The sequence below is a fragment of the Mus caroli genome, unplaced genomic scaffold (assembly GCF_978045245.1).
Source record: "Mus caroli unplaced genomic scaffold, Mus_caroli_1 scaffold_11, whole genome shotgun sequence".
Taxonomy (NCBI): domain Eukaryota; kingdom Metazoa; phylum Chordata; class Mammalia; order Rodentia; family Muridae; genus Mus; species Mus caroli.
The window spans coordinates 68,790,101-68,812,817 of NW_028227266.1; the positions used below are offsets into that span (position 1 = coordinate 68,790,101).

The 22,717-nt window shown below is 44.8% G+C and overlaps 1 protein-coding gene across 4 annotated transcripts in view; it reads right to left on the reverse strand.

The window, feature by feature from the left end:
* Nucleotides 1-22,717, reverse strand: part of Fam81a (family with sequence similarity 81 member A) — a 53,863-nt gene that overhangs the window by 18,301 nt on the left and 12,845 nt on the right. For all 4 annotated transcript variants that reach the window (XM_029482095.2, XM_085844767.1, XM_021172653.3 and 1 more), the window contains 3 exons: nucleotides 19,326-19,422; nucleotides 18,066-18,339; nucleotides 3,015-3,133 (listed from right to left, as the gene is read on the reverse strand). In XM_029482095.2, coding sequence (XP_029337955.1) covers nucleotides 3,015-3,133; nucleotides 18,066-18,339; nucleotides 19,326-19,336 — 404 coding nt within the window. In that variant the 5' untranslated portion in view covers nucleotides 19,337-19,422. The remainder of the gene's footprint in view (nucleotides 1-3,014; nucleotides 3,134-18,065; nucleotides 18,340-19,325; nucleotides 19,423-22,717) is intronic.

Here is a 22,717-nt window from a genome sequence, read left to right on the forward strand (position 1 = left end):
AGGGACTTGACTACAGAAGTAAATGATACAGAGCCCCACTCTAAGACAACACAGAAGACAGCAGAGTGGCTGGGTGGGGCTTATGTCGGGGGAGAGGGCACTCTGCAGGCAGGGTGTCAGGGAGTACTCCCGAAGTAGAGGACATCTGTGCTACCCTTTAAAGGTGGACAAGAAGTAAGAGGAGGAAGTGGAGAGGTCCTCAGTGGGAGACCAGCGCGTGCGTGCCAAGGCCCTGTGGTAGAAGAATGGCTTTTCTGTGAAGATTGACAAGGGTTGGCATATGACTGAAGGGGCAAGACAACAGTAGGGAGGGGTGAGGAGATCAGATGAGGGTCAGACTATGGAGACTGGAGGGGTTCATCCTGCCGAGAACAGCAAATGACAGACAGGCCAGACATGGTAGAGCACACCTCCAGTCCCAGCACTCAGGAGACTGAGACAAGACGAGATGGAGCAAGGCCTGCTAGAATTATGGAGACTGCATTTCCATTCCAAATAAAGAAGGAGGAGGAGGAGGAGAAGGAGGAGAAGGAGGAGAAGGAGGAGGGGGGGGAGGGGAAGAGGGAGGGGGAGGGAGAGGAGAAGCTGGAGAGGTGACCCAGAGGTTAAGAGTGCTCACTGCTCTTGCAGAGAGCTGGGTTCAGTCCCCAGAATTCAGGGTAGCTTCCAACCTCCTAGAACTGTAGTTCCAGGGAATCTGATGTCTTCTCCTCTCGGCCATAGACTCACTCCTGCATACATACGGTGCATATACACAGTCTGGCACACGTGTGCACATTAAGTAAATAAAAACAAACCAAAACAAAACAGAACAACACACCAGCAAAAACCAGAGAGGAGTGGTGGCTCCACCCTTCATTCAGCCCTTAGAGCCTCCTCCAGCTGATAACTGTTCTTTACCCTTCAGTCTGCCAAGACGCATGCCCAGAATACAAGACACTAGGTGTCGTGATATGCATAGTAAAGCCGCTATGTCTGGCTTTAAGGGAAATGTATAGCAAGCCGTTGTGTCTGGCTTTGAGTGCAATATCTCAGCAAAGCCTTTGCTGTGTTTGGGTCAATCAGTAGCAGCTGAGAAATTGTTCTGAGGCTGTTTGAACCTTGAAGAGATGTTATTTGTTTAGAGAATCTGCACTTGGTGCTACGTGAGAGCTTGCAGCTGCCCCGACCTTGGTCCTAAGGTGCTCCTGACAAACCAGGAATTTTTACTTTTGGTTATGGCTAGCCATGGTCAAAAGGAACTGAGCTCTGTGGGCGTTGCCTGCTCTCACGGGCAGCAGGGCAAGATAACTTTGGTAGCTGGAACCTTTCGCAGCCCCAATTAACCTTGAATGATGTTTGAATAAAGTGACTGCAGTGAGCTAGCCGGGCATCAGTCTTTTCCAAGAAGGCTGAACCCCTCTGCTTCCTCAGAAAATGGAGCCTTAGCATCTTGGTGAGGTTCTTTCTCTACTGTAGCACCTACGGACATCAATCAATAACTAGGTGTGGTTTCGTCACAAACACACCAGACCATGGCTCTCTCTGCTGCCTTAACAGTGCCTGGTCTCTGTTGGTCTTGTTCCTAATTTCACCCCATGCTCACCTGAGCTCACTGCTACCCCAAACTGGCTGAAAATGCTTCTTTGCTCCAAATCCCCATTATTAGCTGTAAAGTTGTACTGAGCGCTTGATAGCAGCAGAGGGTAAAAGAGGCCCATCTGGAGTCAGGACAACTTCATCCCAGCCAGCTAAAAGTAATCCGGAAGGGAAGGCCTCTTGCAACAACTCTCAAATATAGTGTGCCTAGAACCCAGGGATCTCTTTAGAAACAGAGTCTAATTCAGTAGCTGTGGGATGTGGGAGCAGTGGACATTGCTCACAAGGTCCCAGGTAAGAGCCAGGAAGAAGGCACAACCCGTAAAAGCACTAGCTAAACCCGATAACTTGAGTTTCCTGAGACAGGTGGGGTAGAAGGAGAGTAATCATTTCTGCATTTATCCTCTGATATACACACAGGTAACACAGTACACACACGTGTGTATACACACCCGTGCACATAAACGCATAAGTGTTTGTATAAACAAAATACATTTGAAGAAATATCCCAGGTAATCCTGAGGCTCTGGGTTTGTGGAACATACCCAAGTAAAGAGAAAATCACTTTCCACACTTCTAGGAAAACACATATTAAAATTTCCAGCCTATGGGAAATCAATAATTTCAGGAAATAAAACAAAAGTTAATTATAACAAAGATGAACATTTGAAAAGGCATTCAAACAGAGAGCTGTGAGTTACGTGATTCAGTGACCATACTATTACGTGACCAAATAACTTCCACCAGCAGAGGGCGCTCTCTGATCATTTTCTCCCATGATGACCTATCCAGTTTTGGAACTGAAAGAAATCATGGCAGGCTGACACCCAGGGTTGAAGTCTGCCACTAGCTTATGTGGTCAAAGCTAGAAAGGGTGCAGTAAAAGAATTTACTGGACTTCTTCACTAAATTGGAGTTCATAAAAAGTATGGGTATTTATGATGATGGTGGTGATGATGGCAGTGGTGTGTGTGTGTGAGAGAGAGAGAGATCTGAGAGAAAAGAACAAGCTCGTGGAGTTAGTGCCCTCCTTCCACCTCAGTTTCAGCAAACTTCCAACAGTGAGCACTTTACTCCCTGAGCATCTCAAAGTCAAACGAAACTGCTCTCAAGGAGCAAAGTCTCCGACATTTGAACTGCTGTACTGGGTCATCTTCCTGGCCAGCTTGACTGAATTCAGAATCACCTAGAAGACCCCTGGGCTTGGCTGTGAGGGTGTTACCAGAGAGGCAAAACTGAAGAGAGAAAAACCTACCCTGAATGTGGCCAGAGCCGCCTCAGGGGCTCTCGTCCCAGACTGAATAAAAAGAAGAAATCAATCTTAGTTATAACCCATCTCCCTCTGCTCCTTGACTGTGAACCCCATGAGAACAGTCACACATCTTCCCCACCTGACGGACTGTCACTTCCAGCTGTGAGCCTTTGAGGGCACCCACCTTGCAACTCTTCCTCGGAGATCTCCCAAGCCTGAGAGCTGGCGCATCTCCAGCGTCTTTAAGGCAGAATTAGTTCCATAGCTGATGTTGTCCCTGGCACGGATCTGCTCCTGGAGAACCTGGGCAACAAAAAGGACACTTAGGGTCAGTGGCAAATTCACAGGTGTCCGTTTCATAATTCAGGAAAGTATATGAATGCTCGATTCATTTTTTTTTCCCAAAAGAAGTGTTTGTTTGTTTGTTTAAAACTAAAGGTCTTACTATTAACCCTGGCTGGTCCAGAACTTGCTGTGTAGATCAGGCTGGCCTTACACTCATGAACATCTGCCTGCCTAAGGAGCTCTTTTTATTAGTAAATTGATGAACCCAGAAGCAGAGAGCCAGTAAGCCCAGAAAGAGGCATCACTCTCCACTGAGTTCCCTAATCCACCAACAAAACTGTGTTCTTTTATTATTTTATTGTCTTTCCTTCGTATGGGAGTGACTTTATTTATCTGCTATGCCTTAAGCTGCGTGTAGACTTATTTGTTTATTTGTCTTTTGAGACAGTAGTTCATGGTGTGATCAAAGCTGGCCTCTAATTTCCCCCTCCTCCTGCCTGGGCCACCCCAAGCACCGAGGAGCTCAGAGATAAGCCACTTTGCCCAGTTCCTGTTATTTTATTTTACACGGTTTTAATTTCGGATTGAATTTCTCTTTACACGGTTTTAATTTCGGATTGAATTTCTCTTTGATTTAAGGATGTCTGACTATCTAAGGATGTCAGAATTAATTAGAGTTGGCCCACACAGTGGCACAAGTATGTAATCCCAACACTCAGGAGGGTTTTGAATTTGAGGCTAGCCAAGGTTACATCACAAGACGTCGCAAAAAGTCAAAACAGAATTTAAAGTGTGTGTTTCTTTATTCCAAGCTAGTTTTTTGTTTTTTTGGTTTTTGTTGGTTTTTTTTTTTTTTTTTTTTTTACATTTTTAAATAACATTTTATTTAGTTAGGAGTAGGTTTCAAGGGAACAATTTTCAGGAGTGGATTCTCTAGATCCCCAGGCTCCTAGGGATCAGATTGAAGTTTTTAGGAGTGGCAGCAAATGCCTTTTCCTGCTGTTCCCCCTCACTGGCTCTGTCTTTGTTAATTAACCCTCACTGTACTGGCTTATTAAAAAAGTCGGTAAGACATTTCATGTTTTTAACATGTTAAGTTTTGCTTCATGGCACATGACCGAGTTTTCAAATTTTTACTTAAGTGCATGTGTGTGTGAGCCTATGCCCGGTGTGTGGGTGACCATGAACTCCAGAAGAGGGTGTCTGACGCTCTGCAACTAGAGTTGGGGGTAATTGGGACTAAGGTGGGTGCTAGTAACCGAATCAAACTGGACCACCGATCCATCTTACCAGAATCGACGACCCGGCTCTGCTTTTAAAACCGCATTTCAACCTGGAGCTTGGTGAACTTTAAACTCTTTTCTTCAACCCACGAGTAACTCCCATGTGTAACTAGAATTGCCTCTCTCCTGCCCCCTCCCGCTGGAGCGCCTGCCATTCCTGCGCCTGTCTAGCTTGCCCTTCCTGACAGCTCCACTCTGATTTTGATGCTCATCTCTCTGGGATTTCTTCCACTCTTTCCTGGGACCCAGAAAACTCTAAATTCAAGGCAGCAGTTTTACGCTGTGCTCAGGGGTCCTAAGTATGTAAACTGCTCTTTTATTCCTGGCCCACTGGTTCCTTCTGCTGGGGGGGGGGGCGTGGGTGTGGCTTTTCCTCCTCCTATGGCTGCTGGGTCCTCCGATGGGATAGAGCTTTTCTTTGTCGGCTCACTGGCGTGCTCAGTGGGTGTTTCTGACAGGAGTGGAAGCAGCAGTAGGCTGGAGGTACAGCCAATGAGGGAGTTGTGCCAGTCGTAGCCAAAGACTAAGAAGAAGAGTGGGAGAGTGGGCCTCCACAGCTACCTCCACAATGTCTCCTTGCCTCCTTCTGTAGAGGGAGGCAATGAGCCCGGCTCCTCCTCCTCAGATTCCTAAGGCCTCACTCTACCTTTCCCAGCTGCAGGCACTGCTGGCACTGCCAGACCCTCTTGTCTGTGCAGTCCAGGTGTACAAGAAGGGGGAGGTGGGACAAGAACGGGGGGGGGGGGGCTAGTGAGGGGGCAGGCAGCGAGTGGCCAGTGTCCCTTACCGCCAGCACCCATACAGGGAACTGTTTCCCTATTTTGTTCAGCTTGGTGACACATTTTATTGCCACTGAAAATGGAATTTGCAATTGCCAGACCTATTATTTCCTATGGCTCCCAATTTTTGAATGAATGAACCTGCTCTCTGAAGAATGCAGACTAGCTACAATCACCTATGAATGGCAAAATGTTACTCATCTGAGCACATTCCTGCAAGGAGACCTCAAACCTGACTAATTCATCTCTGGCTCTCTCCCACTGATGAAAGGCGCTGGCGGAGCGGTCTCTCTCTCTCTCTCTCTCTCTCTCTCTCTCTCTCTCTCTCTCTCTCTCTCTCTCTCTCTCTCTCTCTCTCTCCTCAATGGGCACAATGGGAAGCTACACCTAATAGAAGCAACAAAAAAAAAAAAAAGGAAGAAACACTCATGCTTTCTGTTTGGGTTTCTTCACATTTTGTTGATAATAATAAGACACAAGGCCATGGTGCTCAAATGCCTTTGGGAAACACACACGACACCCAGAAGACCTGCTTTATATGAAGAGTCCCAGGTCCTGTCCCCAGAAAGCCAAAGCTAGGGAGTGGGCCTGAAGATAGATGCAAAAGAAACAGGCGCTCTCCTAGGGCACAAGTGCATTAGATGCTAGGCTTTGCTTCGGTTTTCCATCCCTGAGTAAAGAACATGGAAAGGAATTCGCAAACAAAGGGCTTAAAATAATTAACACAGTCAACCTTTCTAGTAGCCAGAGACACAGAAACCAAACAGTGGGGGCTGAGGATGTAGTCCAGCTGCTAGCGTGTGTGCGGAGCACTGCATAGCCTTGTGTTCTATCGGAGCAGAGTAAGCCTCACATGGCAGACACATCTGTAATCCCGACATCTAGCAGTGGAGGAAGGAAGATCAAAAGATCTGGATCTTTTTGGCTATCATACTTGGTAAGGTCCAGAACCATTCTGAGGTAGAACTCCAATAGGGGATGTGGCTGAGGGGGTGTGGGACAGGGGTGATACACACACACACACACACACACACACACACACACATGAAGGCTCGGGCAGAATGAAGGCTTTCTGTTCTGTTCTGTTCTGTTCTGTTCTGTTCTGTTCTGTTCTGTTCTGCTCTGCTGTGGGCCTAACATAGCTAAATAAATAAATAAAATCTCTGTTTTATTGTTTGCTTTGCTAATACTAGAGACTGAACACAGAGCCTTATGTATAGTACTTATATATATACTCAGCCCAAGGTCTACTAAAAAAAATTGAATTTATTTATGATGGCTCAGTTGGTCAGTGCTTCCCATGCAAGGAAAATATCTCAAGCTTGATCCCCAGTACCCACGTAAAAGCCAGGCCTGCCCACACAAGCTGTGATTCCAACACTGGAAAGGCAGAGACAGAAAGTATCTGACCCTGTCTCCAAACTATGATAGGGATGGGTTCAGGAAGACACTGTACATCAACCTCTGACCTCTACAGATACACTACATACACATGCATGAACATATACATACATACATACATACATACATACATACATACACTTCAAAAATAAACTGAAAATACAGCATTTGAATTGTAATCTCCAAAGCACCACAACAACAAAATCCAAGAAGCCCAGTTGATAAGGTAGCCAAAATTTATCCATGTTGTTCAGATTTTTGATCAAGTAATTCTACGTCTTAGAATTAATCTTCAAAGAAAAACAGTAAAAGTGTCAGCATAAAAATGTTTTCATAGATGATTCCCCAGAGCAACTGTTTCAGTTTTCACAACTCTCACATCTTTGTGCAAACATGAGGGGTTTTGCAAGGGGTGACCATTTAACTGTATGTCTGTTTATTTAGAGGCAGCTCTCAGTCTGTAGCCCTGGCTAGCCTAGAACTTGCTATGTAGTCCAGGTTGGCTTCAATTCACATCAGTACATCTGCCTTTGCCTCCCCAGTGCTGGGATTTAAGGTGTACACCACCGTGCCTGGCTGTCACAGAGGACTTTAAAAACAAGGCCAACTGTGTAGAGTTCAATACTGAGCAAGAAGAAAGGATATAAAATAGACACACAGGTTGGTTCCTGCTGTGTGCCAAGAACCTTGTAAAATAAGGGAACACTACCATCTTCCCTATTAGATCTGGTTTGAGAGGAGAGTGAATTCCTCTTTCTTGGATTTCTCACATTACATTTATAATCAGAAAAAAAAATGTGGCTTTTTCCTTTACAGCTTAGAAATAAACACATTTAACTTGTAGGGTTCTTATGCAGACAAGTATTGCATTAGCAATGCTTTGAAGAATACAGAAAAGAAAGAGATCTGAGCTTAACATGGTATTCACATTACTAAAAAGTTACGTGAAGAGACAGAGATCATTAGAAGGCTTAGTATTTAAGGAAATTCAAGAGTGAAACTACAGAAACCCAGTAACATCAGAAGTGTGTCCTGGTCTGCCATGTTGGAGCTTTCATTTAGAATGGGGCTGGCCTTCGGCAAGGCAAGTTCTTATTTGTCAGTCTGAGAAACTGTCTTTTAGTTAGCCAGTAAGCACAGAGTACCAGACATGCCCTTCAGAGGCAGGGTTATAGCAGGAAAGACTACAGGCTGCTCAAGTATATGGCCAAGTCCTTTGGCTAAAAATGTCTTCCTCTCCAAGAGAAACAAGCCAGTCATCTCCAGTCATGGTTTATTATAGAAGAAGCCCCCCACACACACACACAAGGCCATCCTGTAATGGTACTTATGCATGCGAGGTGACCATCCAGGCCCTCAGAGGCTCCTAGGAGCTGCCAGGGGAGGAAGGGTGGGAGGGAGGGAGGGAGGGAGGGAGGGAGGGAGGGAGGGAGGGAGGGAGGGAGGGAGGGCGAGAGAGAGAGAGAGAGAGAGAGAGAGAGAGAGAGAGAGAGAGAGAGAGAGAGAGAGAGAGATCCTTCTCCGCCTCTTCTTAGATGGAAAGGGATTCACAAAGGAACACACAATGGAGGGAGGCCCCTCTACATCCAAGCTGAGGCTTAAAGCTTTCCAGGTTCTCCTTCATGTGTGGAATTGCTTTTCTGGTATTTAGTTCCACCTGGTATTTAGTTTTGTCATGGGCCCCTCAAACCTGCCAAGCCCCAAACAGAAGTCTCTCTATCTAACATGCAGAAGGCTCTGTCATCCCTACCTTCAAAAGAACTCCAAATCTACCCACTTATCCCCTTGTCTGCAGCAGCTCCCCAAAGAACTGCTGTTACAGCTCTCCATGTCTGTGGGGACTGCCAGCCTGTCTCTCTGCTTCCATTCTTGTTTGTTTATGCAGGTCGGGAATGTCAGACCTAGGATTCGGGCAAACGGGGCAAGAACTCTACCTCTGAGCTACATCCTCAGGGCCTTTGCCTCTACTCTTGGTCCTGAATAACCTCTTCACAGAAGCCAAAGTCTGTCCATCTGTAAGCCCCACCATGGAAAGGCTTCTATAGGCTTTAGTATCCACCAATGCATTTTCAGCACCACAAGTATGAATGAACTATTTTACCTTAAAAATCAAGTAATGAAGACATGTGTGGTGGTGCATAGCTATCATCCTAGCTCCTCAGGAGTTGGGGTAGAATTACAAGTTCAAAACCAGCCTGGACTACATAACAAGATACTCAACTCCAAAAACCAAAACAACTCAAAAATAAAACAAACAAACAAAACAAAACAAAAATAACCTGCAGGGCAGCGGTGGCTCATATCTTTAATCTCAGCACTCAGATAGTAAAGGAGGGCAAATCTCTGTGAGTTCAAGGCCAGCCTGGTCTACTGAGTGAGCTCCAGGACAGCCAGGGCTACACAGAGAAACCCTGTCTCAAAAAAAAAACAAAAAAAACAAAAAACAAGAACAAACAAACAAAAAAAACCAAAACTAAAAACCAAAAACCAAAAACCAAAACAAACATAAAATCTACATGATGGCTTTAAAAAATTATATTAGCCGGGCGTGGTGGTGCACGCCTTTAATCCCAGCACTTGGGAGGCAGAGGCAGGCGGATTTCTGAGTTCGAGGCCAGCCTGGTCTACAAAGTGAGTTCCAGGACAGCCAGGGCTATACAGAGAAACCCTGTCTCGAAAAACCAAAAAAAAAAAAAAAAAAAATTATATATATATTGGCTTACCCTCTCATCTGCCCTAGGTACTGGCTTCAACAAGCAAACTCCAAAACTCATATCCTGGTCTTCAGTGCTTCTGAGTGATCCCTTCCTTCAACTCATGACCCTGCAGGCTGCTTGCTGGTCCTCAGTCTGCTCCCTCTGCCTCTGGCACAGGCTCCCTGGGTGACACAGGCTCCCTGGGTAGCACAGGCTCCCTGGGAACCCCCTTCACCTTAGCTTGGCTGTCCCATGCTGTCTTCAGTAGCCCTTCACATGTAACCATCCTTTCTAAATAGACCTATAGTTAATCTCCATCCCATTGTCTTATTTCACTGATGTAAACTAGTGTTACCATGGTTACTTAGCCTTCACCACCCACATGTCCATTGGAGTGTGGTGTGAGGCTAAGGGCTGAAACTTGAATCCCTGGGGAAACATGTTAGCTCCTGTCACTCCAACAGTTCCTGCTTCACCCTAAATTTATTGTCAGTTAATGTGGCTCCTAGCTCTATGGTTCAGGCCTGGTCTTCCAGGAGAAAGTTCACAGATGATCATAATCCCATTAGTGATCAGGACCTCAAAGATGAACCAGACAAGATAAAATGTATAGGAGGCAGGGGTTGGGATGGAACTTTGTTGGTCTGGTGCTTGCCTGGCACAGCAAAAAGTTCTGGGTTCAATCTCAACCATAATAGAAACAAAATTTGGGGACTCCTACTTGTAGTACCAGTAACCTGAAGATGCCAACAGGAAGACTAAAAGTTCAAGGTTATCGTTGGTTGTAGAGGGGGTTCAAGACCAGCCTGGGCTATATAAGATGCTCTCTCTCTCTCTCTCTCTCTCTCTCTCTCTCTCTCTCTCTCTCTCTCTGTGTGTGTGTGTATGTGTGTGTGTATACACACACACACATACACACACACACACACACACACACACACACACTCATATATAGTGGGGGAAGGGAGATAGCCTAGTGAGTAAAAGCTCTTGCCACCAAGCCTGATGATCTATATTCAATTCCCAAAATCCACATGGTAGAAAGAACAGACTCCTGAAAGTTGTCCTCTGACCTCCAAACTGTGCACACCCGCATAAAGATAAACATAATTAAAAATTTAAAAATATAACAAAGTAGACACCATATACTATTCAAAATTAATTTGTGCAATACTCAATGGACTCAGTCAGTTTTGTGCGTGTCTGTGTGCACACACACTTATGTAGATATGTAACAATAATAATAAAGTCATGAAGTTGAGAGGGAGTGGGATGTGACATCGGAGGAGTTGGAGAAGGGACAAGGTGGGATGGAAATGATATTTAAATACAGGACTCATGTCTAAAATTCTCAAAAAAATGTATAAAATGTTAAAAAATAATAATTTGCACTCAAAATGCTATGTCAACAGGATGAATGGCCAATGAGCACTTGATTCTGTCTATTTCCTCTTAGTGAGCCAAGCCTAGAGAGTAGAGTAAAAACTATGAATTTGGGGAGTTGGCTTAGAGCACTGGCTGCTCCTCCAGAACCCACATAGGAGCTCACAACCACTTGTAACACCAGTTACTGGGGTCTGATGCCCTCTCTGTGGCCACCAGGCACGTGATGCACAGACAGACACAAGCAAAACACCTATATACATAAAGGAAACCAGTAACAACAGCACACACTTGGAGGACTGAGGACAAAGCTCAGGGGCAGAGCACTTGCCTAGCATGTGCAAGGTCCTAGGTTCACTCCTCAGGATCCTCCACCTCTGATGGTTTTTGGGATGTAGTAATTAACCCCCAAATCTCCCTAACAGGGATTAGACTGGAGCCAGCCCTCTCAGCAGCAGGCTGGAGTTCCCTTGTCAGATAAAGACATGAAGCCTAGGAGCCCAAGCTCTCACCCCACCAGAGTGCAGTTAAGATATCGACACCAGCCATAGCTTCAGTTTTATAACATTAAAAAATTACCTACAGTCATGATTCCTAACAGAACAATATCCAGTAAAACTTTAGAGTGAACTGAGAACCAAGTATAAAACATTAATAATAATAATTTTTAAAAAAAAGAGCCAAGCAATTTACAGAAGAAACTCAGTAAGAATCTAGCTCTCTGGCACAAATACGCCTACCACATCTTTGCATACAACCTGAATACATCAATGTCTCTTCATCTTAAATATGCAACTGTCATCTTTTCTTACTACTATTATCTTGTGTAATAATAACTCGACTCTTTCAAAAAGATTTTAAAATTTTTTATTATGTGTGTGGGGGCGCAGGTGTGTGTGCAGGTGTTTGTAGGTGTTTGTGTGTGCAGGTGTATGTATGTGTGTGGGTACATGCATGTGCCCAGGAGCTGGAATTACAGGCAGTTGTAAGCCACCTCATGTGGATGCTGGGATCTGAGCTCTGAGCCTCATGATCGAGCACCAAGTGCTCTTAAGTATTGAGCTATCAAAATACGTAATAAAAAAATATTTTAAAAAAAAGTATTGAGCTATCTTTCCAGCCACCCTACCAACCCAATTTTATATTGCTGATGTACAAAGAGTTCCATCATTGTATCCTTCTATAATTCATATGTTGAAACTCTAACCTCCAACACTAAGAGGAGGTCTTTGAAATATAATTAGGCTATAGGGATAAGAATCCTAATGCATAGGATTCCTAGAAAGGCCTGGGTTCCATACGTAGCAGTGTACTAATATAACAACAGGTGGCTGGGGATGTAGTGGCCTGGCACAAATATACTAACCATATCAGACATGAGTGTGTTCCCTCACACCTGACATGGTGGTGCACACCTGTTACAACCAGCAGCTCAGGGGGAGACAGCAGAAGGATCAGGAGCTCAAGTTGTCATGGGCTATAGATCAAGTTTGACACCAGCATGGATTACATGATTGCATGGCCAAAAATAAATAGTAAATAATAAAAAGAAAAGAGCTTGCTTCTGCTATCTCCCATGATGGCAGGAAGCAGGGCCAGTGAATGTATAGGGGTGTGTGTGCAGGTGTGTGTATGTGTGTGCAGGTGTGCACATGCATGTGCAGGTGCAGGTACATGAAGGTGCCCAGGAGTTTGAACCTCCTACTCTAGTACAGCCGGTAATAAATTTCTGTTCTTTGAGCCTGTGGACATTTGTCATAGCAGCTCACACTGACTAATACAGCCGTGTTTTCTGTTTTGTTTGTTCTTTTGAGGAAGTTTGGCTATACTGCAGCATTTTGAATGTCTCATCAAGCTTCTTCATTTTAGATGTGTTCGGGGAGACGTGCTCAGGTTTAAAATATCTCCAAATCCATATAACTGGCATTGCACAGTGGAATCTGAGGTTTCTAAATTTCCTTGCTGTTCCTTCTACATGAATTATTACCAGTGACAAGAGAGTAAACATTCAGATACCCAAAGTAAATTTTCTGCCCAAATTAGATTTTATTCAGTTTCCCACCTCTACAACAGAAATCATCTTTTCATTTGCAAAATTTGTATACTCTAAAAATGCATGGGAATGGAAAAGAAGAGTGCTGTCTGGTTGAAGCCAGAAACATCATTTCATAAAATGTTTTTCAGATGTTACAGAAAACAAACTGTGATTTCAAAGTCACTACACTGTTGAACTGAGCCTTTGGTTTTGTTTTTTGGGTTTTTTTTTGGGGGGGGGTTGTTTTTGTTCTTGAAATAGGGTCTCAAGAAACCAAAGCCTGCTTGAAACTTGCTATATAGTCAAGGATGACCGTGAACTCCTGGTTTTCCCTGTCTCTCCCTCTCAGGTGCTGGGATTATAGGTGTGCACCAGCACACCCAGTTTCTGTTGTATCTGAGATCCAACTCTGAGCTCCTACATACTAGGCTGGCTCTCTATCCACTGAGCTACATCCCCAATCCTGAGAACTCTGAATTTACAAAACTAAGTCTGATGTGTTACCCTGCAGGTTGTGCAGGCAGTACGTGGGAGACGGAGACTGGAGGACCACAAGTCCAAGGCCATTCTCTGCTATCTAGCTACTTCAAGGCCAACCCAGGTTACACGAGATGGTGTCTTAAATACAAACAGACAAAGAAGTAAAAGTTCAGGGTTCAAGATGAGCTCCCAAGGGACAAAATGGAGAAGGGAGAGGAACACACTGGGGAGTGGGGATGGTTTCAGTCTCAGCACTCCTGCTAAAGAGCTTCCAAGTAGGGGTCACTTTTATGGCTCGCCTGAAAGGGAGGCCCATTGACTGCATCTGCAGCAGCCAGACACCTGCCTTCCCTCCACACTGAGCATCTGTTCATTGCATATGCCTTGCTCTGGGTTAGATAAGGGTGTCCCCTCCCAAATCCATGTTGAAGCTCAGTCCTCATCATGGCCATGGGAAGCAGACTCAGTTTCAAGGACAGAACCTTCAAGAATGGATCCTGGAAACTGGGGGACAGCTCAGTCACTGAAGTATTGGTTTGAAATATGAGGACTTAAAGTTGGTCCCCAGAATCCATTAAAAAACAAAAATCTGGGCATGGCAGTTGAGTAGTTGTCATCCCAGCATTGGGGAGATAGGGACAAAGGAATCCTGGGGCTCACTGGCCATCCAACCTACCCTGCTTGGGGAGCGCTAAGTCAGCAAGAGACCCTCAGAAAAAAACCAAAAAGGTATGGAGCTTGAAGGATGATAAGAATGACCACTCGAGGTGTCTTTTGGCCCCATACTCTCACGCCCACCTACACACAAATGCATTACCACAAGTGCACACACACATTAAATAAAGACCTAGTCTTTGTAAGTCAACCGCTCTCCAGTACTTTACTACAGCAGGACAAATGGACTCAGACAGCCTTCCCAACTGCCTCCCAACACGGCTTCAACAATGGGAAGATGAATCCAACAAGCTTTTACCTGAGAAGCCCACAGCCTGCGCTACTTAAAAAATGCCTTGCCTCACTTCGCCCCATTTACCAACTGGAAAATTTAAGCGTTTGGCAGAAAGCACAGCAGAGAGCCTCTGCAACCTTGGATTAGTTAGTAATCAGACAGGTTTTAGGTCACCCCACCAAAAGCATAAACCATAGAAGAGAAAGACAAGGTGAGCTGGACTTCACTAACATTAACACACAGGCTGGGGAGGAAGCACAATGGGGGAGGGCATTGCCTAGCATATGCAACACTGTACGTGATCTCTCCGCTACATAGTGAGTGTGGGGCCAGCCTGGGACACGCAGGATTTTGTCTCAAGAAAGAGAGAGAGAGGAAGGGAGGGAGTGAGGGAGGGAGGAAGTGCATACATGAAAGACTGCTTGAGGCTGGGAGCGGGCTACAGGTTCCCATGAATTTGGAGAAGGGATAATGGCAGTGTTCTAAAATTAGATAGTGTTAATGGTTGTGCAATCTTATACATTTACTAAAACTCATTTAATTTGTATACTGGTAGGTGGATTTTTGTGGTAAATAAATTATACTTCAATAAAGCTATTAAAAAAAAAAAAACCATGAATCCAGAGTCTGGGAGATGTAATTCAATTAGCTCGCGTGCTGACCTAGCATGCACAAAGCCCCAGGCTCATTTGGTGCTACATAAACAGGTTGTGGTGGTACACACCTGCAGTCTCAGTATGCAGAAGATAGAGGCAGAAAGATCAATCGTAGGCTCCAAGAACTTCAAGGCCAGCCTAGGCCCTATGAGAGCTGGACTCCAAACAAATAAGTAAAAATATAAATCTAGCTAGAGGAGCATGATTAAGCACAACCCCCAAGAGGAAACAAAGGGTTCCCCGTCTGTCCATCTACCTTTTATTCACATTGCTCAAAGCTGCATGTGAAAGACACTGACCTTGTGTGGAGATGGAAGCCCAGGCTGTGCCTAATGTGTCACACTTAAGCTTTCTGAACTACATGGGCCCTGCAGTTAATTCAAAACTAGAAATAAATGTGCAAATTCTAAGGCTAGACTATCTTGGCCTCATCTGAATTCCACGTCAGAGCAAATAAAGGAGTGTGAAAAGCCATTCAAACGCCTAAGCCGCCTGAATAATAAACATGAGATGTATAGTCACTTCAGCCCAGAAACATTTCCTCTGGAGTAGCCAGGGCTGATCTGGTCACACAGGTACTAACTGTCTTCAGAGATGGGAAAGAGTTTACAGGAAAACTTTTTGTCTAGTTTTCCACTGAGAGTTAAACAAAACAAAGTGATTTAATAATCAGCCAGGTAAATATAGAACAAACACAAACAGCACTGACAGTAACTGCCATCAAATACTGCAGTAAGTTTAATATAACTCTGCTATTCCTGCAAGCAGTTTCCTTGGTGATCATTAAGAATAGACGAGGCAGGGCTGGCAGGATGGCTCAGCAGGTAAAGGTGCTTGCCACTAAGGTTGATGACTTGAGTTCAAGCCCCAGGTCTCACATGGTGGAGGAGCAAAACTGACTCCTGCAAGTGCTCTCTGACCACCATACATACACCACAGGTACATGCATTCATACATGTGAACACACATACACACACAAAGACAAGCTATAACTTAAAAAAAAGTAGAAATAAAAGACAAGGCAAAGCATTCTTTTTGTTTAAAGATGTGTTTATTTTTAGCTTATGTGTAGAAGTATTTTGCCTGAATGTGCACTTGCATGTCTGGTGTCTGAGGAGATCAGAAGAGGGCACTTGACCCCCTTGAAACTGGAGGTACTAGAGGTTGTGAGCCGCCATGTGGGTGCTGGGAGCCAAACCCAGGTCCTCTGCAAGAGCAGCAAGTGCTTTTAACTGCTGAGCCATCTTGCCAGCCCTGTGACGCACAGTCTTAATCCCAGAATTTGGAAGCAGGGAGACCAGGAGTTCAAGGACAGCCTTGGCTACATAGTGAGTTTGAGGCCAGCCTGGGACACATTAGACCCTGTCCTAAAGTAAATCTGGGGTGGAGGGTGTATTTCAACTGATGGAGTGCTTTCCCAGCATGCACCAAAGCCTGAACCCCACGAAACCGTGCAGAGTATAATCCAGCACTTGATCGAGAGAAAGAGAAGTATAAGGAGGTTAAGGTAATCCTTGGTTACGTAGAGGTCAAGGCCAGCCTGGGTTCCATTACTGAAAATACCTAGTAATAGACAAGATAGACAGCTCCGATCTACTGCCAAAGGCCTGAAGTTCCAGCGTTTCTGAGGCAGAGGCAGGAGGACCAACACACTTTGCAAATTCAAAGCCAGCCTATGCTACATGGTGAGCTTACATCACAAAAGGGAGGAAGGGCTGGAGAGATATTCAGTTGGTTAAGTGACAGCTGTGCAGACTGCTGAGCTGAGCTTGGGTTCCCGGCTTCCACGTAAGAGCCAAGTATGTTGGGATGTACCTGTAATCCCAAAGCTGGGAGAGAGAGACAGGCAGATTTCCGAGGCTTGCTGACCAGAGTCAATCTAAGCAAAAAAAGGTCAGTTTCAGAGTCAGTAAGAGACCCTGTCTCAAAAGATAGGGCGGTGTGAAGTGGGAAATTCTGGTTTTGCTAAAGACTCGCTAGTGTCATATGATTTTTTTTTTTCTGGAAACTGTCTTACAAGAGGATGCTCTGCTGAGGCAGACATGTGAGAGGATGTTTTGCTGAGAACAGACATGTGGCGTTTTTCTGGAACCTGTCTGGTGAATGAGTGTGTAATGTTTGGCTGGAGTGGATGCCTGAGAGGACACATGATATTTGGAAAGAATAGAAGCATAACCCAACAGACAACAGATGATGCTCTTGCATTGGTTCACTTTGCAACTCTTTCTGATCTTCATTGGACTTTGCGATCGCTGGTCTTTGCTGACGACCCTCTGGCATTGGTTTGACTTCCTTTCTTCACTGACCTTAGCTTGCCATGACTTCATGGAGAGAAAAGCACCGAAGAACTTCTGGTGGTATTCTGGCTGCTTCTGCCTCTTGGTTTCTTCTGGACCGAGCTGTTGCTAAAGGAGTGTTTGCTAGTGGACTAGATTGCTGACACCAAAGATTGGAATTGCCCCCAAAGAACTATTTCTAAACAGGTCCACAACCCCCCACTTCTTATTTAACCTTTCTTTTCTCCTACCTGGGTGATGGGCTAGAAGGGAGGTTGAAGCCTTTAAGAACCCTTATTAAAATAGGTTTTGAAAAAAATCTAAGCCTATAGTGTTGTGATAGATAGTTTAATTGTCTACTTGGTACAACCTAGAATCACAAGAGAAGATTCTCAGTGAGGGATTGTCTACATTGGGTGGGCCTGTGGGCATGTGTGTGTGTGTGTGTGTGTGTGTGTGTGTGTGTGTAGGGGTGGTGTTTTAAGTTAATTGATGTGGGAAAAGCCAATCCGCCATGGGTGGTTGTGAAATAATGGAGAAATCAGGCTGACTGGCAAGCAAATCAGCATACATGAATTTATTTCTCTTTGCTTTTGTCTGTGGATGTGATGTGATGGGCTGCTTGAAGCTCCCACCTTAACTTCCCCACAATGATGGGCAATAACCTGAAATTGTAAGCTAAAATAAACTCTTTGTTCCCTAAGATATTTTCTTTTGGGGTATTTTATCACATCAATAGAAATGAAGTTAGGACAGGTATAGAGTGACAGGGGAAGAAACCCAAGGTCAACTCTTCATGCATGAGTTGGTGAGTACACACACCTACACACACACACACACACACACACACGTGTGTGTGCGCGCGCGCACTCTCGTACATATATGAGCATGCACACCCAAAAGCATGCATACAGGACTGTGTGACAGCTGGGACTCCGACTTGAGCAGCCTTACATGGACCAGGTCTTGGGAGATGAGCATGACATGATCCACTGGCTTGCACACCCCTTACCTCAATATCCCGATTCAGTTGCTTCACAATGGCAGTTATGTTTCTGATATGCTCTTCCAAGAACAGCCTGGCTAAGCGGTCACCTCCCCCTTTATTCTGCATCTTCTGCAAACTGCTGACGATGTCATCTTTGATGCGGAAGGCATGCTCCACCAGTGCTGCTGTGGTTTTCTCATGACAGAGGATCCTGTCTTCCAGCTGCTCCACCAGACTCACTGAAGAGTAGGGTGCCATGGTCAGGGACTGGCTGTGTCGGGGCATGGTCTTCACTCGCCTGCAGAAGGGAGTCACATGGTTGGAAGATGCTGGGGAAAAGATAATCTTCCAAGCCAGATTTAAGACTCCCCCAAAAAGAAGTACAAAATGTCTGTCGGCACAAACTAAATGGGATTGGAGGAAAAGTTTCTACCCAAAAGAGTTTTCTTTGAGAGCTAGACAGGACTTTAAGGTGATTCTCCCCATGGAATTAAGTGGGCTGCTGGAAGGCTCTGTGATCCCCAAGAAGCAGGAGGCTGGCAGAATGGACATACTATGGCTCCCCCATATTAACTGTGATTGATAGCCAGATCAAGCTGATCCCAGAGGCCTACTGCTTCCTTCTCCCTTCTCCTAAAGCATTGATTATGAACCCCAATGCCTACAGGGGCCATGCAATATCAGAAACGATGGCCAAGGACCACACAGGATATAATCAGGGGGGCTAGGCACTCTGGGGAGCTAATCTGTCCCCTGCCTGGGATACCATGATTTTGTTCCACACATAAAAAGACCATCTGGAAATGAGGTCTGGTTTTGGTGTTGCTTGAGTTTTTTGTTGCTTGCTATCAAAAACTGATACTTCAAAATGAGCCAGGAAAATCAGATGTGGCTGTAAGGTCACCTCACTCTTTAAATGATGGCTCGTTTGGGAAGACCCTGTGATACGCAGGTTGTATGATGTATTTCTGTGAGCGGTATTTCCCCACAGACATCCAATATGCAACTTCAGATTTCAAAGAGCTAATGGGAACACTCGTCTCAAGCTCCACAGTGATTTCACTGTTGGCAGGAAGTTCAAGTCTATTGCAGAGCCACCGTGAAATCTCTCCCTTTTGGGTCATGAAGTGGTGGTCTACAGGAGCCATGAGAGGGACACAAGAATGTTCTTCTTGCCCTTAAGAAAAAAGACCCTTTATACTGTAATGGCCACAGGGCATCATCTTTCATGATTTTCACACCCTCTAGAAACCCTCGTGGGATTGGTGGAAAGAAAAATTATACCTTAGATGCATATTTTCCAGATAGTATACCCTTCCTGGTTGACAAGAGAAGGAAGTACGGTGTCCTGTTGGGCCATTTTCTTCTTAATAATTCACATCTATTGGAAAAAAAAACACAATAAGTGCTAAATTACTGGACAGTTGATACTTAGAACTTGAAAGCACCTCAAACTCTGCTTATTTAAGCTACCAGGAGGCTCACATGTCTTGTGGAAACACTGATCAGCTGTAACTGTGATTGCTTTTGATTTTACACGTGAAATAAACAGCAACTGCTTCCCATGAAGGAGGAAAGAGCCTGGAAAACCTAAATGCTTCTGAAACGAACACTGCCAATCCTTACCAGACAGAGCAACAACCACCACCAAATGGAGGTTTCAGAAGTTTCCTCTTTCTCCATTTGCATCTTGAGCTTGAAAACTACTTTTCCAGAGGCAAGACCCTCGCCTCAACGTCTCCTGAAATCCGGGGACTAGCACCCAGCTTTTCCCACATGCTCTGCCCCCACCCAGTGACACCCCCAGTTCCCAAAGCAATTTCCTTAATAGATTTCAATCTTGTACTTCTCTGTAGAATTTTTCAATAAGCCAGCCACCTTAGTCAATCTGATCTGGGTGAGCAATTATCATGTGCTTCTAAATAGACCGAAAATAAAAATACTGTATGCTTAATGGAAGCTGATTTCTACCCACCAAGAGAATGGCATGGATGTGCTTGATTTTAAAAACTTTATTATAAAACATATCCATTCATACCAAATCCTACATAGGCACAATATTTGGCTGTCAAAACTCATCAGAAAACTGAAGTTTTTAAAAGATTTTTGAACTTATGTCTCTCAAGCCTGTGGTTAATTGGCTTAAAACAATAAGTGCCTGGTACCCATGAGCTGATTCTGTAATTAGTCCCACTCCGACACTGGATCGAGAAAGCATTTCTGATTGACACCATTGTTTTGGCATCAATTCTCTGGTGTTTTATTTTTAGACTTTCAAACTGTGAACATTTCACTTTCCCAGACAAAGAACTTTAAAATTTAAACAAATTACATTTATAGAAAAAAAAAACAGTAATACATGTCAAACAAGCTATGATGTCCAACCAGTACTTAGGTGTCAACGTTAAGAACTTCTACCATTCGGACAAAATAGAAGTAAGGGCCCGTGGAAGACTGGAATCACAGAACACTTCCACTTTTTTTTTTTAAAGATTTATTTATTTATTATATGTAAGTACACTGTAGCTGTCTTCAGACACTCCAGAAGAGGATGTCAGATCTTGTTACAGATGGTTGTGAGCCACCATGTGGTTGCTGGGATTTGAACTCTGGACTTTCGAAAGAGCAGTCGGGTGCTCTTACCCACTGAGCCATCTCACCAGCCCAACACTTCCACTTTTAAGGTTATGTGACACTTCTGTGAGATTTTCATTAATGAAATAGTCCAACTTAAAACTCATTTGGCATCTATTAGGAGATATCACATATGTCTGGCATCCCCATCAGAACTGCGGGCAGTGAAGAGATTATCAGTACAAACCTATGACCCAATGCAGGTATTCACCATCCCCTCCACAGCTGACACCACCCGCATGCCTGAGCTGCAGAAATCTCAACCAGATGGACTTTGGGAAGGAAGAGAGGACACTCCTGACTGTGAGACAGCCTCAACTCTTCCATTATCTGCCACTGATCCCATGATATAAAATTCCCTGTGTCATGAGTTCATAACACACATCAACATATTCTTGAGGCCGGTGACCTTCCATGAATGCTTCAAGAATCTGCTCATCTGTCTAGTCACCTGGGTGGTTTGCACCAGCACTCTTTGTGACAATAGTGAAAGGGGTCTCTACTGTAGCTAAATAAGAGGCTGATGACAAATCACTAGATAAAGTCCCTTCCCAGGTGGTAGCCCCAGATCTTCCTGTTGTCATTTCCAGGGAACCTCCCTGACTCGGGCATCTCCCACTCATTAACTGGTCAGATCTCTGACACAGTGGCTCTACATCATCATCGGATAGGTCAGGGTCGTCTGCTGCTCTGACTGTGCCATAACTCCCTGAGGTTAGCCTTTATTTGGGGGGAAGTTTTGTTTGTTTGTTTGTTTGTTTGTTTATTGAGTTGCAGTTTTACCAGTCTTGGAAGCAAATAGCCTTAGCCACTGGGCGACCCAGCCAACCCTCTTACCTTCGTAGTGTTAAGGATCCTGAAAAACGTTTCCATTCTTTCTACCACTGCCCCAATGCTATGCCTGCTTGTCCAGCTCACTATGGTGAAAAGCCATCCCAACCTGGCCTAGCACAAATACCTAGGACAGGAGACCCAAGAGCAAACTAGCCCCCCGTCCTGCCGAGTGCACAGGTCAACAATTTCCTGTTCCCCTTTCCTATTTGACCCCACAGGTACTCTCCTCCATACCGACTTGAACAGACTTGAGGCTACTTTGGGTTTTGTTTTACTGCCTTTTTTTTTTTTTTTAAGACAGCTTCATGTAGCCCAAACTAGCCTTGACTTCACTATGTAGCCATGCATGACCTTGAACTTGTGATTCCCTTAGCTTCTGGGTGCTGACATTAGGGATATTCACTACCATGCCTGGTTTACACAGACAATTATTAATATTATTGTTATTCCAGACAATCTTTCTGCCAGCTGAGCTCCCCCCTGGTCCCAGTTTGAGACTACTTTTAAATGCTGTCTGTCTTTTCTTTCTCTCACACCCCACTCTGCTTCCCCTGTGCTAGCTTTGCCTCTGTGATGTGAATGGTCAGTATCTGGCTATTACCACTTTTAATGAGGGAAGGCCTGTGTAACTCAAGCCAAGATGTCTAATTGCCAAAGCCAACGCATCCAGCCTGACCAGACCAAGGAAAGACCACTATAAACAACCATAGTTGTCCATGTTCCCAAAGGTCCTCAGACAACAGACTAGAACAAGAAGTCAGGCCTGGCTCCTTCTTTGTAGTCAGCTTATCTGCCCCATCCCAAGATCAGAAGTTTGGAAACCAGGTGAGGCATTCCTGGAGAGAGAAAAAAAAATCCTGGTCCAACATATTCAAGAATGGAGGAGGCATTAAGGCTGGGAGGTGGACCCGTATATGGCCTGTGAGGCTTACATGTCCTCACATCCAAGACACACAGCTTTACCTATACCTAGGCCATGGCAGGTACCTTGCATTCATTAATCCCACCCTGCCTAGATCCTACATCACCCTCCAGAAACTCAGAAAGCCCCCTCCACCACCCTGGAAAGAGCAGGACAAAGGCTTGTTATGACGGTAATTTTGTTGGCTTCCTTGTTTAACATGAGATCTCTCAATTTAGTCCAAGGTGGCAAACAATTTGCTACGGAGACCAGGGTGGCCTTGAACTCTCAATCTCCCTGTTTGACT